Source organism: Malaya genurostris, chromosome 2, assembly GCF_030247185.1.
Source record: "Malaya genurostris strain Urasoe2022 chromosome 2, Malgen_1.1, whole genome shotgun sequence".
Lineage (NCBI taxonomy): Eukaryota > Metazoa > Arthropoda > Insecta > Diptera > Culicidae > Malaya > Malaya genurostris.
In genome coordinates, this window is record NC_080571.1 from 266,764,081 (window position 1) to 266,781,594 (window position 17,514).

The 17,514-nt window shown below is 36.3% G+C and overlaps 1 protein-coding gene across 3 annotated transcripts in view; it reads right to left on the minus strand.

Moving 5' to 3' along the window:
• Positions 1-1,271: 1,271 nt before the first annotated feature.
• The window catches only part of LOC131429889 (pseudouridylate synthase RPUSD2-like), a 610,839-nt gene continuing 594,596 nt past the window's right edge, over positions 1,272-17,514 (minus strand). For all 3 annotated transcript variants that reach the window (XM_058594333.1, XM_058594332.1, XM_058594331.1), the window contains one exon: positions 1,272-9,814. In XM_058594333.1, the coding sequence (XP_058450316.1) occupies positions 9,740-9,814 (75 nt within the window). In that variant the 3' untranslated portion in view covers positions 1,272-9,739. The remainder of the gene's footprint in view (positions 9,815-17,514) is intronic.

Consider the following 17,514-nt stretch of genomic DNA (forward strand, 5'->3'; position numbering starts at 1 on the left):
ATATTGCGGCTATGAAAATTCATTTTCCAAAAATCTTCTATTTTAGAATCATGTTAGATATATTCAATGTACGAACTTTTTTCTTAAATATCATCAGGCAGAATGTTCGCTAGTGAACTTTTCACAACTGATTTTTTTGCCATGTGAAATCAGTTTCAGTAAGGATCGCGTTCTCAAAAAATCAGTACTGAACTTGTATGCAGTGAGTTTTCTGATTGATGATATTTTTGTCTATAAATCACTTGTTAAAAATTTCAGACGCGATTTTCAAACTTTTGAGTTTTTCACAACACTGGACATTGCTTCTTAGAACCGAAGTGAAACTATTGTATCTGATTTTAATAAAATTCGTTGATTGTATATCGAGTAATCTGCAAAATAATATGGTGATTCTACTAACGAAATGGTGGTTCGAATAATAACTGGAAAACAAAAAAAACCTTTTTGTTAACAATCCTTTGTTTCCAAGTGTGTGTATCTCAAAGCGTATCGAGCACCTGCTTATTAATGTAAACAATTATCGAAAGTTTGTGCGAAAAGTTAAGCGTTAAATATACAATTTATCTGATAATTCACGAAAGAAAAAATAAACAAAGAGAAACTGTTATTTGCAGTTAGGTCCAGACGAGTACTAATTTCAATACTATTAACTAATGATTTTTGGAATATGGGACACACGCTGTAAAATTGCTTCTACACCCAATACAATGGCTAACTTCTGTTTATACTCACAACAATTTAAATACACCCAAATTACCAATTATGAACTGAAGAGGAATCAGATCGACAAAAGTTATTTGAAATTTGCTCAGAAAAAAAACAAGTTTTATGACGAGTAGGATCTCGAAAAGGGAGCAGGTCAGTTCACCAAAAGCCAATTCTTCGAAAGTGGTATTACCTAAAGGGCCTTTTCGTCGAAAGACAACTCGACGATCCTATACAACCAGATCTACACGAAGACGTTGTTCTGATTCCAATTGAACTGTCAAAAGGTGATTGCAATCTGCTTGTTTACAATTACTTTGTTGCCCGTTGTTCTCCATCAGAGCGGGGAGTATCGATACCAAACAGTCACTTCCGGTGAATCTCTCAACGATGAAAAGAAAGTGTACTGGACTATAAACAAAAACTTACTGGGAATATAGCCAAAAGTTTAAAGAATATTTAAAAAATTTCACTGAAAAAAAAAACAAAACTAATATGAATACAAAACGAAAATAAACTTAAAGGCTTTTTTCACAAATTACAAACTCAACTTAAACTGAACCACATGAGCAAATCATACTTTATTGTTTCAACATGTGACATTGCATCGCCTAGGAGTATCGATTACGTAATAAACACAGCAAACAAATATAAATTATTTAATTGTATGTACGAAATTTGATGATAAATGAGTTCAAAATGAATTCTTACACAACTAAAACATTGATTGGGCTGTTCGTCATTTTACGCAACTAAACATGTGTTGAAACTAACAAATATCTACCGACTACAGCTACAATAAATGTTCCTACGACAACTGTCCGAGGAGTTCATGAAAAAAACAACAACGAAAGACGGCAGGATACAAATTGATAACAATGTAGAGAAAACACGGTTTCTTTAGTTGTTGGCGCACAACAATCAACTGGCAAAACTACAAACTAAATACAACATAATCAACACTAACTAACTACCGTAGCAGCTATAAATTAAAATAATTAGTTTTTTTTATATATTCGCAGTTTCGTTATCTAGAATTTGTCTTTTTTAGGTTCTATATAGTTTAATGCTTCACGTTTCGTGTAAGGTGAATCCGATAATTTCTGCTATCGTTTAAAATATATTGTCATAGTAGATCATTTCTCCATTGCCTCATTGGATACTGGATCTGCTGATACAAATAGACGATAGGGGGTTCGCTTAAAGATCCATCCATCCGAAAATGAATCTCCCCCAGGAGAGGAAAAATTTGTCACGAAGCAATCAAACGGATAGAACTTCGTAAAGTTCGAAAGCCAGCCAACAAATCAAACCATCATTCGACAGCTTCCGGTACGAGATCGCATCCCATTCCTCTCCCTCGAGATTACAGCGCCAAACTTACTTTCGTCTAGCGCTGACCTGTAATACAACCCCCCCCCCCCTTGCTTCCTCCTTCCATCCAGCATCAAATCAAAGACACGGAAGATGGTGGTCTCCGGACTGAAAATGTTTCTTATCGACAGCTGTCACCTTTCCGGATCTACTTGTCAGCATACTTCCTCCCTATCGTAACTGTTATCGAAAATATTTCACAGAAAGAAAACAAAATCAACACTAGCATAGACCAACACATATTAAAGATAAACGGACAACTTTTCCCACGCTTGCTGCACCTTTCGCGCGTTTCTATTATCAACAATTGTGTTTCTGCTACATTTTTTAAATGAAACTATGTCTTTTTAAGAATCTTTTTTTTTAGATTTACTTCGCTACTTGTCCTTCAAGCATTCGTTTTATTTTAATTTTGGCATTTTCTCAGCTGTTTGGAGTTGCCTAACCGAGTGTGGGTTGAAAGCTTTTATCTCTGCTCGCTGCACTGAAAGTATGTGTATTTTGGAATTTATTTTACGGCTCGGTTCTGAGCTCCCTACACAGCTCCGGCTTTGGTCGATCAATAGATCCTGACTACTAAGAATTGGAGAAAATCAACCGGACCGAATGGTAATCTGCAGTGACATTCTTTGGAAGCCAAGATCAACAACTGTTCAAACGAATCATACACTTTCTTATGTTCAAACCTACTCCTGCCATTAGTCAAGACCTGCCATGACCAGTTGCGATTTAGTTTTGATGAACAATATTTACAGTGTTTCCTACATATCACTAGAGAAGTTTGATCTCGGTATTTCACGTTTTTTTTTGCGGTAATTTTAATTTTGACGCCCGTTTGAAAATCCATCGACTGATAGCGGCTACTACGGAACTAGTTTTCTTATATTAAAAATTAAATATTGTTTGCAAAACTATCGAAAACGTTGAGAACAAACTACAAATAATCTCGTAAACGTGGTTATGTAGATATCTGCTCTCATCTTTTTGTATTAAAAATATTTATTCTGCTGAAATTTTCTGCAAGTTTTTTCTTTATCGTTTGCTATATTGTCATTCATGTTTTTTTTCCTCCGGACCGAATCCAATCGCATGTTTGTTTTTTGTGTGTGTTATTTTTGATTCTGCATCGTAACAATATTAAAACTAGTGGATAAAAAATTGCCAATGGGTAAAAGGATAACTTAATCCAACACAATTAAACAAGCAAGCAGTGAAACAGTGGTTTATTTATTCCACTCTCCCGAAACAGAACGGATCGTGCTCGTTTTGGTTGTATTTTTTTTTATTATTTTCATTAGCATACTGCAAAAATAATAGCTTGTAGTAATATGGACTACAGAAAAGTGATCAAAATAAATGCAGTGAATCGACGTTGAATTACATCAGTTCGCATCAGTTCCAGGTGACATCGTACGGGAGAGAGAGGCTTTCGGGGATTTTGCAATTTAATTTTGCGTAGTACGGCTGCAACGTAAACGAAGGGAAACCGACATTTTTGAGCTTTTTCCATTTGCTGAGTCAATAATTTTTCTATTTGACAAAATTGACTTATGATTTATGCTACTTATTTGTTGGATCTAGTGCGACAGATGTTTTTTTTTTATTCTTAGCTTGGACTTTTATCAAAACATATTTTTTGCGTGTATATTGGACTTCACCTAACCTCATCGAAAAAGTAGCATGTTTTGACAGCTAAACGACAATAAATTTCATTGGTTAATAGTGTTCATTCGTGACGAAATTTTGTTACTTCTAGTACTGTGCAGTTAACACTAAATCGAGTTGTCTAACATGAAAGAGTACTGAAGCAAAAGTATAAAATGCTCCAAACTGCTCTCATTTGTCAGAATTCTGAAATCAACGTAAAACAACACAACTTTAGTAATACGGGATAAACAATATTTGCGTTGAATCTATTCACTTTTATTTGTGCTAGAAAATGTGTGATTGAGGAAATGCACAAGTACGCAACAAATTCGTCGGAGTTCTATTTCAGTGCAAGAGCGCCAGGTCATATTTTTTCAAAAATCTGTGATCAAGCCAAAAAAACAGTCTGTGCAAAATCTGTGCAACATTTCCCATTACATAATAGCTGATCGGAATGATTTTGGCGGCGAAAACAAAAGGTCTCGATACTTCCAACAACTCTGTCGGATATTGATTTTCTCTCAGTTTTCCCTAGCAAGTTGAAGATGTTTTGGGGCTCATGGCCAGTCTGTGATGGATTTCTGAAATTTGTGAAAATCTGTGTCATTTTTAATAACTGTGTAGAAAATTGAAAATCTTTGAAACACAGATTAATCTGTGAACTTGGAATCTCTGTTTTAGTGTACACGGAGAATAAAAACTACCTATTATTTGACTTCTTTTTGCTCAATTTTGAGATTTTTAATCTTTTCTTTCATTCGCTCCTTCCGTTGTTGTCAAAATACAAAGAGCAAAACCATCCAATAATGAGAGTTTCGTTCAATAAACTAAAATGAAGTAAACCGTATCAAAATGAAATTAAGTCAATACGACTCAACTGTAGAGTAAATATAACTTACCGTTGTGTAGATATAGCTCATCTTTAAGTCTTTTGTTTTGCAGGTGCCTTACGGAAACTACCTAGAGCCACTCTACCTAAAATTAGGTTATTGAGCGGTACCCCCAAATTTGGGTGGAATGTACTTAAAATTAGGTTGTTTTGCGGTTCCGTGTATATTGAAAAAGGGTTCATTGGCTGTTATCATGAAAACACGTGATTTTAAGCACAGATAACAGATATACAGGTTCACATATGAGCTGTGTGTAAAATTTGCTCAATCAGCATGGCGAACACTTGCGGATGTCACCACGGTCAACACAAGGTGCCACCACGATTTGGGTGCCGCTTTCACATGAGCCACAATTTTTTGGTGCAACATTCACTCAAGCTAGATTTTTGTTTTGCGGTTGATTAAAATGACAAGTTTGTTTTTGTTTTATTCCGATCGAATTCTCGTGTGCTTTATGCAACATGGAGAAAGTTGCCTTTAATGTTTAGGAAGTTAAGTGTTAAAACTCTTGTAGTTGAAATATTGCTATAACAGGCAGGAGGATTTTGTTATCGTTCCGGAGCGTAGTGGAACGTTTTGAAAGATCGCTGCGAACAGTCGAATAGGTGGCATTAGTATTTCAAACGTATAACAAATTTGAAATTTACACAAAATTTTGAAAAATTTTGTTCGAGTCTGTATATCTGCTATCTGTGTTTTAAATATACTGGCAAATCTGCTTGCTGCATACTAAACTTCGGTATTTTTTCCACCTTTTGACGTGTTTAGAACAGCCGAACCGAACTGAATATTTTCATTCTACTGATATATCAGCACAAATAAATATAGGTTGACAGCAGTACCTTAAGGTACCGCTGTGATGAAATGTTATTTTTACTGAAAAATCAGCTACCGAGGTTTGAACAGCTGAGGCCGGTAATCTAATTCAAGTGTACACACTTAAATTGGATTACCTCGATAGCTGATTTTTTCAGTAAAAATAAACTTTCATCACAGCGGTACCTTAAAGTACTGCTGTCAACATATGTTTATTTGTGCTGATATATCAGTAGAATGAAAATGCTCGGTAGTTCGGCTGTTCTAAACTCATCAAAAGATGGAAAAAATACCGAACGAAGTTTAGTGTGTATGCCATTCGAAGTTTTGACCTGGCATCTCTGGTTCACTAGGGAATCAAGGTTAGCAGATTTGACCGAGGATTTCTCAAATATTGCGCTAATTTCTATGGATAATTGCTTGAAAGTTTTAAAATTGACCTCGTTTCATTGAATCATATAACGCGTACCAATTTTTTAAGAATTGATGTCCCGATCTTATCAAATTCAACATGGCGTTCTAGCTTGGCGCGGAACTCGTACACGGAACAAGAAAATTACAAAATTTTGGGGAGTTTCCATCAGATTTCGGAGCTATATTGAATTAACTCATTTTAGGATGAAGGGAAATGTAGAAATTTTCGTCCCGGGTTGACGGTTCAATGCATAGGGCAGTGGTCTTGCAAACCAGTTGTCGTATGTTCGAGCCCCGACCTGGAAGAATTCGTAGTGTCAGTAGAATCGTAGCACCAGCCATGCAATGGTTCTGTACAGTCTGAATTGGCTGCGAAGTCTGTTGAAACAGAAGGTCGAATTCCACTACAGGAATGTAATACCATGACTTTACTTTCTGCAAGGCCCATAAAAAATTTACTATTACACCTACTATTACCTAGTAAGTTATACTCACTCAACTGTTGAGTTCTATTGACCTGATTTGAGGTTGAATGCGGTTAAATATTTTTTGTCGTGAATACGATTTACTTTACTATGGGGCGCCTTTTCAAAATTTACCCTGTGAGAGAGTGATAAGTTTTTGATCATAAATATCTCTTGTTGTATCTAACGTATCAACATAATTTTTGCTACATGCCCTATGATCATCAATTTTGATAACATTTTCAATTGTATGACATAATCACAAATAACTATAAAATTAAACTTTTCTGATAAGTTTGGTATCAACGAGTATCAAAGAATAAAACTCTTGCCGTACCTAGGTAGGCATCAGAGATGCCAGATCTGCAGATTTGTCTGTAAATCTGCAGATTTCGTACATAGTGCTGCAGACATTTTTTGTTGTGCAGACTTTTCTAGTCTAGTTTTGCGCAGACTTTCGTCAAAATTTACAGACTTATGAAATTAAGGCAACCTTTTTTTTGCTCGCCAAGTCAGATTTTTTTTTGTTCGGATATACAGACTTTTGCAACCCTGCCTGAAGATATTTGAAATTTTTACCTGGCATCTCTGGTAGGCATGAAAGGTTAACACTTGATATATTTACAGTTCACTGAACAGGAAGCAAAGCAAGTGCATTATTTCGGTTGGTTCAGGTCAAAATTATGTTTTTTTTACACTTATTTGTTCCGGGTTATTTAATTGTGTGGAAGAATATATTTGTCGCCAATAAGTCAATCCTTAGTATAAATACTACAATTCTGGAAGCGAAGTTGTACATATTGCGAAATTCTTCGAAAGAGTCATTATGCAAAAAGCAGTTTTACTGAACAATCATTATGTCATTAGCCATTTCACCGAATCAAACATTAATCTTTAAATTTGCTCAGATGTATCTGCTAAGTAAATTTTAGTTCTCTGACCTCGCTGCCAGGGGCGAAGGGTTAATCGAATAAACCTAGACAGATGTAACTGGCACTTACGACAGTAAAAGACACGCTAAATATTGGAATTGTGCAAGTTGTTGGGAAAAGATGTCAACGTGCGACAGCTATGCTGGAAGGCAAAAACCCAGTGGTTCTAAGGATTTGATAATTCGAACGATCTACTAAAGTGTGATACAAAAATTTGCGCATATGAGAATTTAAGAAGTTTATTTTATTCCTTTCGTTTATTTTGTTGGATTTGATCTGCGAATTGCACTAAACTGAAGCTGTGATTAACGACAGATAATAAACGGAAATTAAGGGTTGGCGGATTCGTAAACGGTCAGGGAATACAATAATGGTGTGAATTTTATAATTTGAATTTAATCTTCAATATAAAGTGAGAAACATCATGAATCGCGGTCGAATGATATAAAACGCATCCTGCGTCTCCCTAACAAATGCTACTACGAAACACAAAAGATATTTGGTTGTTTCTGCACTAAAAACACCTTACAAAATTAACTACTTCTTCCCTTGCACTACATTGATGAAGAGTTACAACACATCACGTATGCTCTTACATTGGAAGCACGAAAAAAAGCCTTATCCGATTGCTGAATGTAATTATTTTTCTGTCGTTTATCGGGTAAAGACATTCGAGATTAAATATGTCGATTCTTGGTCGTTACTGCACCACAAAAACATTACAAATAATTCAGAGAACGTTAAGCGTTAACAGATAAATGATGAGAGGTTCAAGTGAGCAAAAATATCAGAATCCACTAGGCTCAATTTACCAAGGAGCACAAATTGAAAAAGGAAGAATGTTGGAATCATGCCACACTTTGCCGTTTTGCCGTCAACCCTCGCTCATGTAGATTCAATCCTCAGCAGAAGTAATGAACTGAATGAGGATATGATGACAAATTTGAGGTGAAATTGAAACATAATCGTTAAACATTCAACAAAAGCTAATAAAAGCAATAAATTTTACGACCCATATATTTCGATCCATGACACAATTCGCATCTTTTGTCGAATCACAATCACACAGTTTATTTAAAACCTCTCGGTTCCCCCGAAGCCTCTCCCGAACGGTCCCACCAAAGAAGCCCGAAACAGATTCTGCGAAATCGCAATTCGTTGGAACATATTTCAATATGGTCCGTGCAATAAGCTGCAATATCATTCATCAGGACACCCAACGTGACCATCCCCCTCTTCTCTCCCTTTTCAACATCAAAGAATGGGAAACACCGAAGCCGAATTCGCGTGAATCGAACGAAATGCATTTTTGTCGCGCGCTTGAAATTATCCGTATTAATTGACACAAATTAGCACTTAATGTTCAGCTTCACCTCATACTGCTTCTTACTCGAAGTCCTGATGAAACAGCTGAATGTAAATATTGGCAATGTTGAAAAAAAAAATCCATTTCATTTTAATTAAAATCGCAACAAATGAGACCACATGAAGTGACAGTTATAAAGTGTTTTCCGACAATGAGCAGCGTGGCCATCGACGGAAAACAATTTCATTTGCCGGATCGTACACTGGTCGGAGACAATCTGTCACGTGAGTTTCACTGTCTAATTTAACAATTTGCAATGCGTCTTGGGAAACAGAGAATCAAAGGCGGCGGTGAAATGAAAATAAAAAGTTTTACTATTGGAGCCTGTTGAATTGCAGAAGTGGCCTGTGTAGCCCACCGTTATGGACGAACTTTCCCATAGCTTGCCTACTATGGTGTAATGGTATTTTCGACTTATCCTGATGGTTATTCACATTTCGAATGTGCATAAATTTCGCAATCTTAACTAATTCATTTAGATTACGATTAGACCTCTTCAGCTATCAAAAAAGTATGCTTATAAAAATGAAGCGTTCGTCCTCTCTCGTCGTAACATCTACTACATAAACATAATCGCTTTTCTTTTTTTTTTTGTTTTTTTTTGCTGCTTGTTGCTTCATCCCATTTACTAGTAATAATGTCTTCACCCTTGCATGAACACTCTAAAGTTAGGAAACTATTCTCTAAGCCTTCTGTTCTTTTCTCTATCTCGTCGAGTGATGTCACTTGAAAAGTGCCTTCCTTTATTCGGAGCTCTCGTTCTCGCCTCAACTTACAGTTGGCTATCCTTGGTTGCCAAAAAGAAAATCTAGCTTTGGCTATTATTATGTCTTTTATGTACTTCCTTACACAGCACACAATGGGTTCCAATCCCCCACGGGGTGGCACAAGGAAGATCGGATCACTGTTCGGAACACTGGATCGAATCACACACACGCACGCTCTCATTGTCAGTTATTTGGTCACAGTGCTATTAGCTTACGTTAGAAAAAAAGGAGGAGGTTGTGCTCTGTATTTTTTTTCTTCTTAATTCTCCTCCGGGATTCCGCAAGAAACCTGCCGGCAACAAATTCGCATCGGTAAAACTCAATTGATGTCCGCGAAGTCCAGCAGGTGCCAGCAGGTTGCCATTCATTCGAAGTCGTGCTCGGCCCAATCGACGCGAGCCCACTCGGGCAGTTCGGTTTCGTACTCCCAGCCGGGTCCCTGTAAATAATGAAATTAAGATTAGATGAGTTAACTTGGAATTCTGACGAATCAAGAAATGTAAAATAACACCAACGAAATTCCAGATGACATTCAATCTAGCAGAATTATTACTTGGGTTACGGTTTAAGATCATGATTTTAATGCAAATGTACGTTTACTTCCAACAAAACTGCACAATTTGACCGTCATAATAATAAAATGTGTGCACTTTTCGTCAGTTTACCGTAGAATTTACGCTAGCCGTCACCACTTTTGGACATTGCATACATAAATTCATTTCGTACGACGTTTCAATTTACTTGCGGACAGACGAGTACCGGACCACACACACACACACACGGTCACACACATTTGTTACACTTTTGCGGTACCACCGCCTTCTGCAACTTTTTGTGTTCCGTATTATGAAGCTCGACCGTCAAGCGATCGCGGTTAACCACCATGTCGGTATGACATAAAAAAAAATGGTTCACAGTCCTGATGGTTCTTAACATGAGAAACAACGTGGTTAGTAAGCGAATGGAATCTCTAGAGTTGTTTTGGTGTTTTTTTCAAGCGGTAGCGTTCTGTTCTATGTTCGGGAAAATATGAGAATATAATAAGTTTAGATTTCTATGGTCGCCACATAAAACTGACAACAAACAAATTAAAAAATTTAGAAGAATTTTTCCATAGACAGTTTTCTAAAAGAGGCTTGAATTATTTTGATTTACGCTACTGGTTGAATTATGATTAAGGAGAATTTTTTTTGACAGTTGAATGAAAGGTACGCAGTTGAAATTTTGAACAGAATTTAAATTTAACATAATCATCTCAAGTCAACTTTTCATCTCATATACTAAAACCATAAGTTAGAGTTAAATCGCTTGCCTTTGTTTGATCCATTTACTCTAAGGGTAGAATGAAAATAGGTGCATTCGCGGTTCAGTTTTCGCGTTGTCAAATACAACAAAGAGAGGAGGGGGACATCTATAAATGGCGACTTATTAGTCCTGCTGGGGGAAGTTTCACTATTCAGCTCGATAATAAATCAAAGCTCGATAATAAATCTCTTCCATTCTGTGATTCCAATTAGTTTCGTGCAAAAAAACAACCTCAGCATAATACAGGGTCGCGCAAAGGAACCTGACACATTTTGTTCTCCGGTTACACTGGAACCAATCAAGTGAGGGAGAAACCGAACACGGCATCGTAAAGTAGAAGGATGAAGGTTTGTTTTCCATCATGGAGCACTGGAGTGTCGCTCGCCGCGATTTTGTTTATATCTCGTTTTTGAAGAATCAGTCGTACACACTTCGAAAAAATCCTGTGATTTTACATCTTATTAGTTGCATATAAATGAAGCGCCGCAGTTCACGCAAATTTACGTGGAAGAACATTCATTATTGTATCTTAAATTTCATAGCATAAATTTCGTTGAAATAAAAAAAATAATCCTGATAGCGACCGCCGTGACTTGAATCGAGAATCATTGGATCTCAAAGTACGTCTGTTAATCGATTGGGCCACAGAAGCCCATATCTGCTTAGCTGGTTAAAGGTGCATTTAAATTCATACCTTCGCTCCTGCTAACCGAATGCGAGTTACAGTCGAAACCAGTAAAATACGAAGAAAAATAGCTGGTTTATAAAACTACACATTTTTTTTAAATAGATGAGGTTTTACATAAGTAATACCAAGGCGGACTGTATTCAAGTTATAAAGTACAATATTGAAGATACAATTTGTGAAAAATAATAAGACAATTGTCGTTTTGCAAACCAACTTCGTTATTTCTCATCGGAACCAATGCTCATTACAGTTTTCATGTTTTGAATATCATAATAATAATAGACACTTTAACTTTAACGAACCAGTAAGCTGTATTTTTTTGCAGATTTATATATAATATGATAGCTGATTTCTGTGTCTGTTGAGAATAATTTCGCAGCAATCGTATTTCCTGTTACTGGAATGAAGCAATGATATTTTTGTGTACCTTCAATCATTTAAGTTTGTTGATAAATATCTTTCCATTCTACAGTATCATCGTCATATTTCTCTTGTGACATGTAACAAAATAAGATAGCTGTGAAATTATCTTGTTTTATTTGAGAAGTCCAAACTTATAAAGCTTTGTTATTGGATATTCATGTTCTCTTGCCAAGCCAGCTCTGGTTGCCATTCGTTTCAATGTTCCACCGATTGCATCACATAGTCTCTTATCGTGCGAGGTTGCGAAGAAATGCCACTCCGAACCAATGCACAGTGGTCCGGATCCACAATTTAGGGGGACAAAAACATTTGAGGCTTAGCCTTATACTTTAGAGCTATGATGTCTTCAGAACAAATGATCAGTGAAAGATAAGCCATATTTTGAAGCGTATGGTATTAGGGTGGTTCTAATTATTAGGGTGATCCAAAAATTATTTTCCGTATGTGTTGAGATAGAGGACTGCATCCTTCAGCAGAATTGTAGGAAAACTTATATCAAGCAACTTTGCCGAAAACACTATTGTAGTATCTCTAACGGTTTTAGTGTTACAGCTATTTTAATAGAGCAACTTAGGGTGTTCCTAAAAAAATCAGATTTTTTGCTCTAGCTTTCTTAATTTTCACTTCTCGATTTTGGTGTCTTTGAATATCTTTTAGAGTTTGTTGAAACCAATTTTTTCATGACTAGTGCATTCAGGTAGCGTCTGAACCGAAGTTATGAGCAAAACTAGTTCAAAAACAGATCATTTTTAAACTGCTATATCTAACATTGGAGCAAATGAAAAAGAAATCGGTTTCTTTTATTTGATAGAAAATACTTTCGAGCATGTTTACAAAAAAAATGGCGGAGGAGATATTTTTTAAATTTTTTAAATTGTGTTCAAACATTGGGTTTTTACATTGAAAAATGTTCTTTCATGTAAGACATTTATTAGCTATATATATTAAAATAAGGTATTGCTGTCTTCTAGCGTGTTAAAACTAATTCAGCTGCATAATCGGGAAGATGGAGTACACTCACGTTGGTTGTTACTCTATTCGATAATGCTATTACGGGATCAGACGTTAAAAGAAATCGTTTGAATACATTCTCTACATTCACTAAACGATTGAATTTCTGCGGATGGAACTGCCTATACTTGCGAATTGATTTTTTTCGACTCTCTTGTGCTTCCTTACTGTGCATACCAATAGGAAGCAAAGCATGTTTTATAATTGCAGTCCCATGCACCAGAAGTTTATGCACGGTTGGCGACAGAGCATACCATCCATACAGCTCCACAAAACGAACTCTTGTTTGTTCAGCAAACTCCTGGAAAGCAGGTACCGAAATCTTCACATTGCTGTTTATCAACGTCAAGATTATAAAAAACCGTTCAAGTATATTTCCATTTAACTCGATGATTTGCGCTACTGTGTTATATTCTTTGAAAAATCTACGGGCCCAGATACCATCATTCGAGTTGCCGCCTCCAGGTAATGGTTCACCAATGCTAGACCCTGTCAGCTTGGAGCGAAATCAATCTTCAGTATAGGAACGCCAACACACCGCATAACATTCAACATATCATGTCAATTGTGTGGGTGCGCAGTGCTGCTATTTTTGCGCGCAAGAATTTGACATTTCTCTTCTCTACTTCTATGTACGAGATTCGATGCGGACTCACCTGAGGGCACCGTGCTCGCAAAAAAGGATGTTGTCAATAATATATTATGGAAATGTGAGAGCTGGATATCTTGTTATTATGATGTCTTTGCCAATACGTAACCCTAGCAGAGTTACCATATTCACAGATTTTTCTGTAAAACCATAGATTTTTTTTTGCATATTTTGCCACACAGATTCTGAGCACAGAACACAGATTTAACCAAAATTCGAAGATTTTTACAGATTTTTATGAATATTTCATTAAAATGGCAGATTTTCAAAAATTTTTTTACAGATTTTCACAGATTATGACCGAAAATTTGCAAACAGATGGTACACAGATTTTTCAAATTGAAACTCAGATTTTAAAATGGGAACTCTGAACCCTAGCTGCTCTTTTAATGCCGTTAGTATGTTTGTCTCTTGCTCCTTGACATGCTGATTTCTGCCATGTCGGTTTCTCAATGTGCAAACAATAACTCACTTTTAGCAAAAGTTTCATAGATCGAATCATTGCGTGTAGAGGCGAAATTCCAAATTGATATTTGTTTGCATTATTCTCATTTGTTTCAGTTCTTGAAAAAATCAGAGCTTTTCCTGAGCGCTTGCATATGTACCAAGCTTGGGAGTGTGTGCCTGTTATGTCGTTTAACACTTTCGTATCGTTCAGGCAGAACACTAGCTTCGTTGATACAAATACTTTCCCAGTACTGTGGGAGAAAGCTCTGCAATTTCTGCATTTACTTTCTCCACTTCCTGCTATGTTAGTTCCGTGTTTTCCTTTTGAAAGATGATTATTTTGGGCAGCAAAGGGAAACAGATGAAGAATAATTGTTGTTCCAGATTATCCAGCCTTCTTGCTCAATAAGGGAACCAAACAGATAGAAAATAATGTACAGTAAGGAAGCGCAAGCGAGTCGAAATAAATCTATTCGCACGTATAGGCAGTTCCATCCGCAGAAATTCAATCGTTTAGTGAATCTAGAGGATGTATTCAAACGATTTCTTTTAACGTCTGGTCCTGTAATAGCAGTCTCGAATAGAGTAACAACCAACGTGAGTGTACTCCATCTTCCCGATTATGCAGCTGAATTAGTTTTAACACGCTAGAAGACAGCAATACCTTATTTTAATATATATAGCTAATAAATGTCTTACATGAAAGAGCATTTTTCAATGTAAAAACCCAATGTTTGAACACAATTTAAAATATTTAAAAAATATCTCCTCCGCCATTTTCTTTGTAAACATGCTCGAAAGTATTTTCTATCAAATAAAAGAAACCGATTTCTTTTTCATTTGCTCCAATGTTAGATATAGCAGTTTAAAAATGATCTGTTTTTGAACTAGTTTTGCTCATAACTTCGGTTCAGACGCTACCTGAATGCACTAGTCATGAAAAAATTGGTTTCAACAAACTCTAAAAGATATTCAAAGACACCAAAATCGAGAAGTGAAAATTAAGAAAGCTAGAGCAAAAAATCTGATTTTTTTAGGAACACCCTAAGTTGCTCTATTAAAATAGCTGTAACACTAAAACCGTTAGAGATACTACAATAGTGTTTTCGGCAAAGTTGCTTGATATAAGTTTTCCTACATGCAGTCCTCTATCTCAACACATACGGAAAATAATTTTTGGATCACCCTAATAATTAGAATCACCCTAATACCATATGCTTCAAAATATGGCTTATCTTTCACTAATCATTTGTTCTGAAGACATCATAGCTCTAAAGTATAAGGCTAAGCCTCAAATGTTTTTGTCCCCCTAAATTGTGAATCCGAACCACTGTGCAATGTTGTATTTTTACAGAGGCTCGCGAAATTTTTTCTATTTTTATATTGAGAAGCTACTCCGTCTGATTGCCTTTTTATATTCATTCGTTGTTTTAGTAACTTTATTATTTTGGAAATGAAAACTTGCACAGCAATTGTGTGTGATATTATAACGAAATTTTTAATCGTGTCTGATTCTTTATAATGTATTTTAAGGGGTTACACCACTGTAGAAAAAAAAGAGAAAGACTTTTCTGGGGAATTATTTTGGGATCCAAAAAATGGAGTAATCCAAATTTTGTATGAAGCAATTTTAAAATGTACATTAAGGTACAAAAAAATGATCAGTTTTAAAAATTGAAAAACTAAATGGCGTCTTGGCGGCATTTACGCGAAAGTGCTGTATTTTGACGGCCGGAAATTCAACTTTCGCAATTTTCGATCTAGAACAACAAACAAAACATCAGTTCGGTTTCATATCTCATCCAAGTCAGTCGATAAACCAAAACCGCTTACGATCGGGACAGAAGAAACCAAGTACAGTATTGTGTAGTGAACAATAGAACGACCTCGAAATGAGTGAACCAAACGAACTAAAGCTACCGCCGACACGAAAGAATACAATTGTTGTTGACTTCAGGCAGTGCAAAATTCGACCTTCGATACGAGAACTTGAAGGTTTGCTTAAGGAGCAAATGCATCTTGAAATTAAACGTGTGCATTTACTTCAATGCAATAAGACGAATAATGTTGTTTATATCCAGTTTTATAAAGAGTTGGATGCAATTCAATTCGCTAAAGACAATAATAATGTGCACTATGTGGAGCATGAAAATATCAAGTACAACATTCCAGTATATATGGAAGATAGTGCTATAGAAGGACGTGTGCATGATCTTCTCTCAAGCGTCGTCGATCCTTATATTCGCAAAACATTGTCCCAATACGGAGAGATTCTCTCTATCGAAAAAGAAAAGTGGAAAATTTTTTTCCCCGGTATTCTAAATGGCGTACGTTTGTTACGCATGCGCTTAAGGAGACCTTTTTATGTAACATTCGGTTGAGGAATGTTACCTTCTTATGTAACATTCGGTCAGGATACAAGAATCCCGTGCAAATCACTTGTTACCTATGACAATCAGATGGCCACATGTCAATATTGCCAAAAAGCTGTTCACTACGGTAAGCCATGTTATAAACTGGACAAGGAGACAACCACACCAAAGCACAACGGTGCTTTCTTCACACCAACCCCAAGCAACCCCAGTACACCTGTGACAGTCACCAACAGCAGTGAAGCATCCTCTTCAACGAAACCATCCAACGTATCCTCTATAGAACAAAGTACACCAGCTGCAATTAACAGCTTACCCCCCAACCAACCAGCAACTGCAAACAATGTACAACTAGGCGCATCTACAGCAACTAGCAACGAAATCAACAACAATGCCACGGCAATGGATGACGAGACGAACCACGAACAAACTGCCCCTCAATTCTCGCAGGAAGAAAATGGAAGCTCCTCTCCCCCTAGAAAAAGGGTGACAAAAAGCAAAGTCTTGGCATTACATTCCTTTTGTGGAATTTGGCCTTTCTGTTTCAACAGACTTCGCAGCCGATTCTTAGTGTAGAGAATCATTGCATGGCTAGTACTATGGATCCTACTGACAGTAAGAATCCTTCCAGGTCGGGGCTCGAACATACGACAACTGGCTTGTAAGACCAACGTCCTATGCATTGAACCGCCAACCTGGGACAGAAAATTGGTGATAACGAGAACCAATACAAAAAAAATTATCTAAAAACTCAGTTAAATCGGCCACGTAAAGCTTGTACGCAAATAGGCCTGAATAAAATATCTTTTATATAAAAAAAAAACAAACAAAACATTCTCTAATTTCATATTATAGTGTGCATAGAGATACGTAGGGTTTTTTTAATTAATTGATTTCACATAACAAAATAGTTCATAAAAAAAATATTCACAATTTTCAAAAACCCCTACGTACCTCTGTGGAGATAACTATCGAGAAAATTCTGTAAAATTTTTGAATCGATTGGTCAAGATTTACTTGACTTATGTTTCCGGCCAGCTCAAAAAACGTGGAGTATAATATTCCGAGCCTAGCGGTAAAACTCAAAACTAAGACGCCTAGAAAATTTTCTCGCTTTTTATCTTTTGAAATATTATTTCTAGGATCATACATGACCTTTTGCAATGAAAAAGAAAATTTCCGATTTTTTGAAAATTCTACAGTGGTGTAACCCCTTAAATGGATGAATCGTTGCTTGATCATTG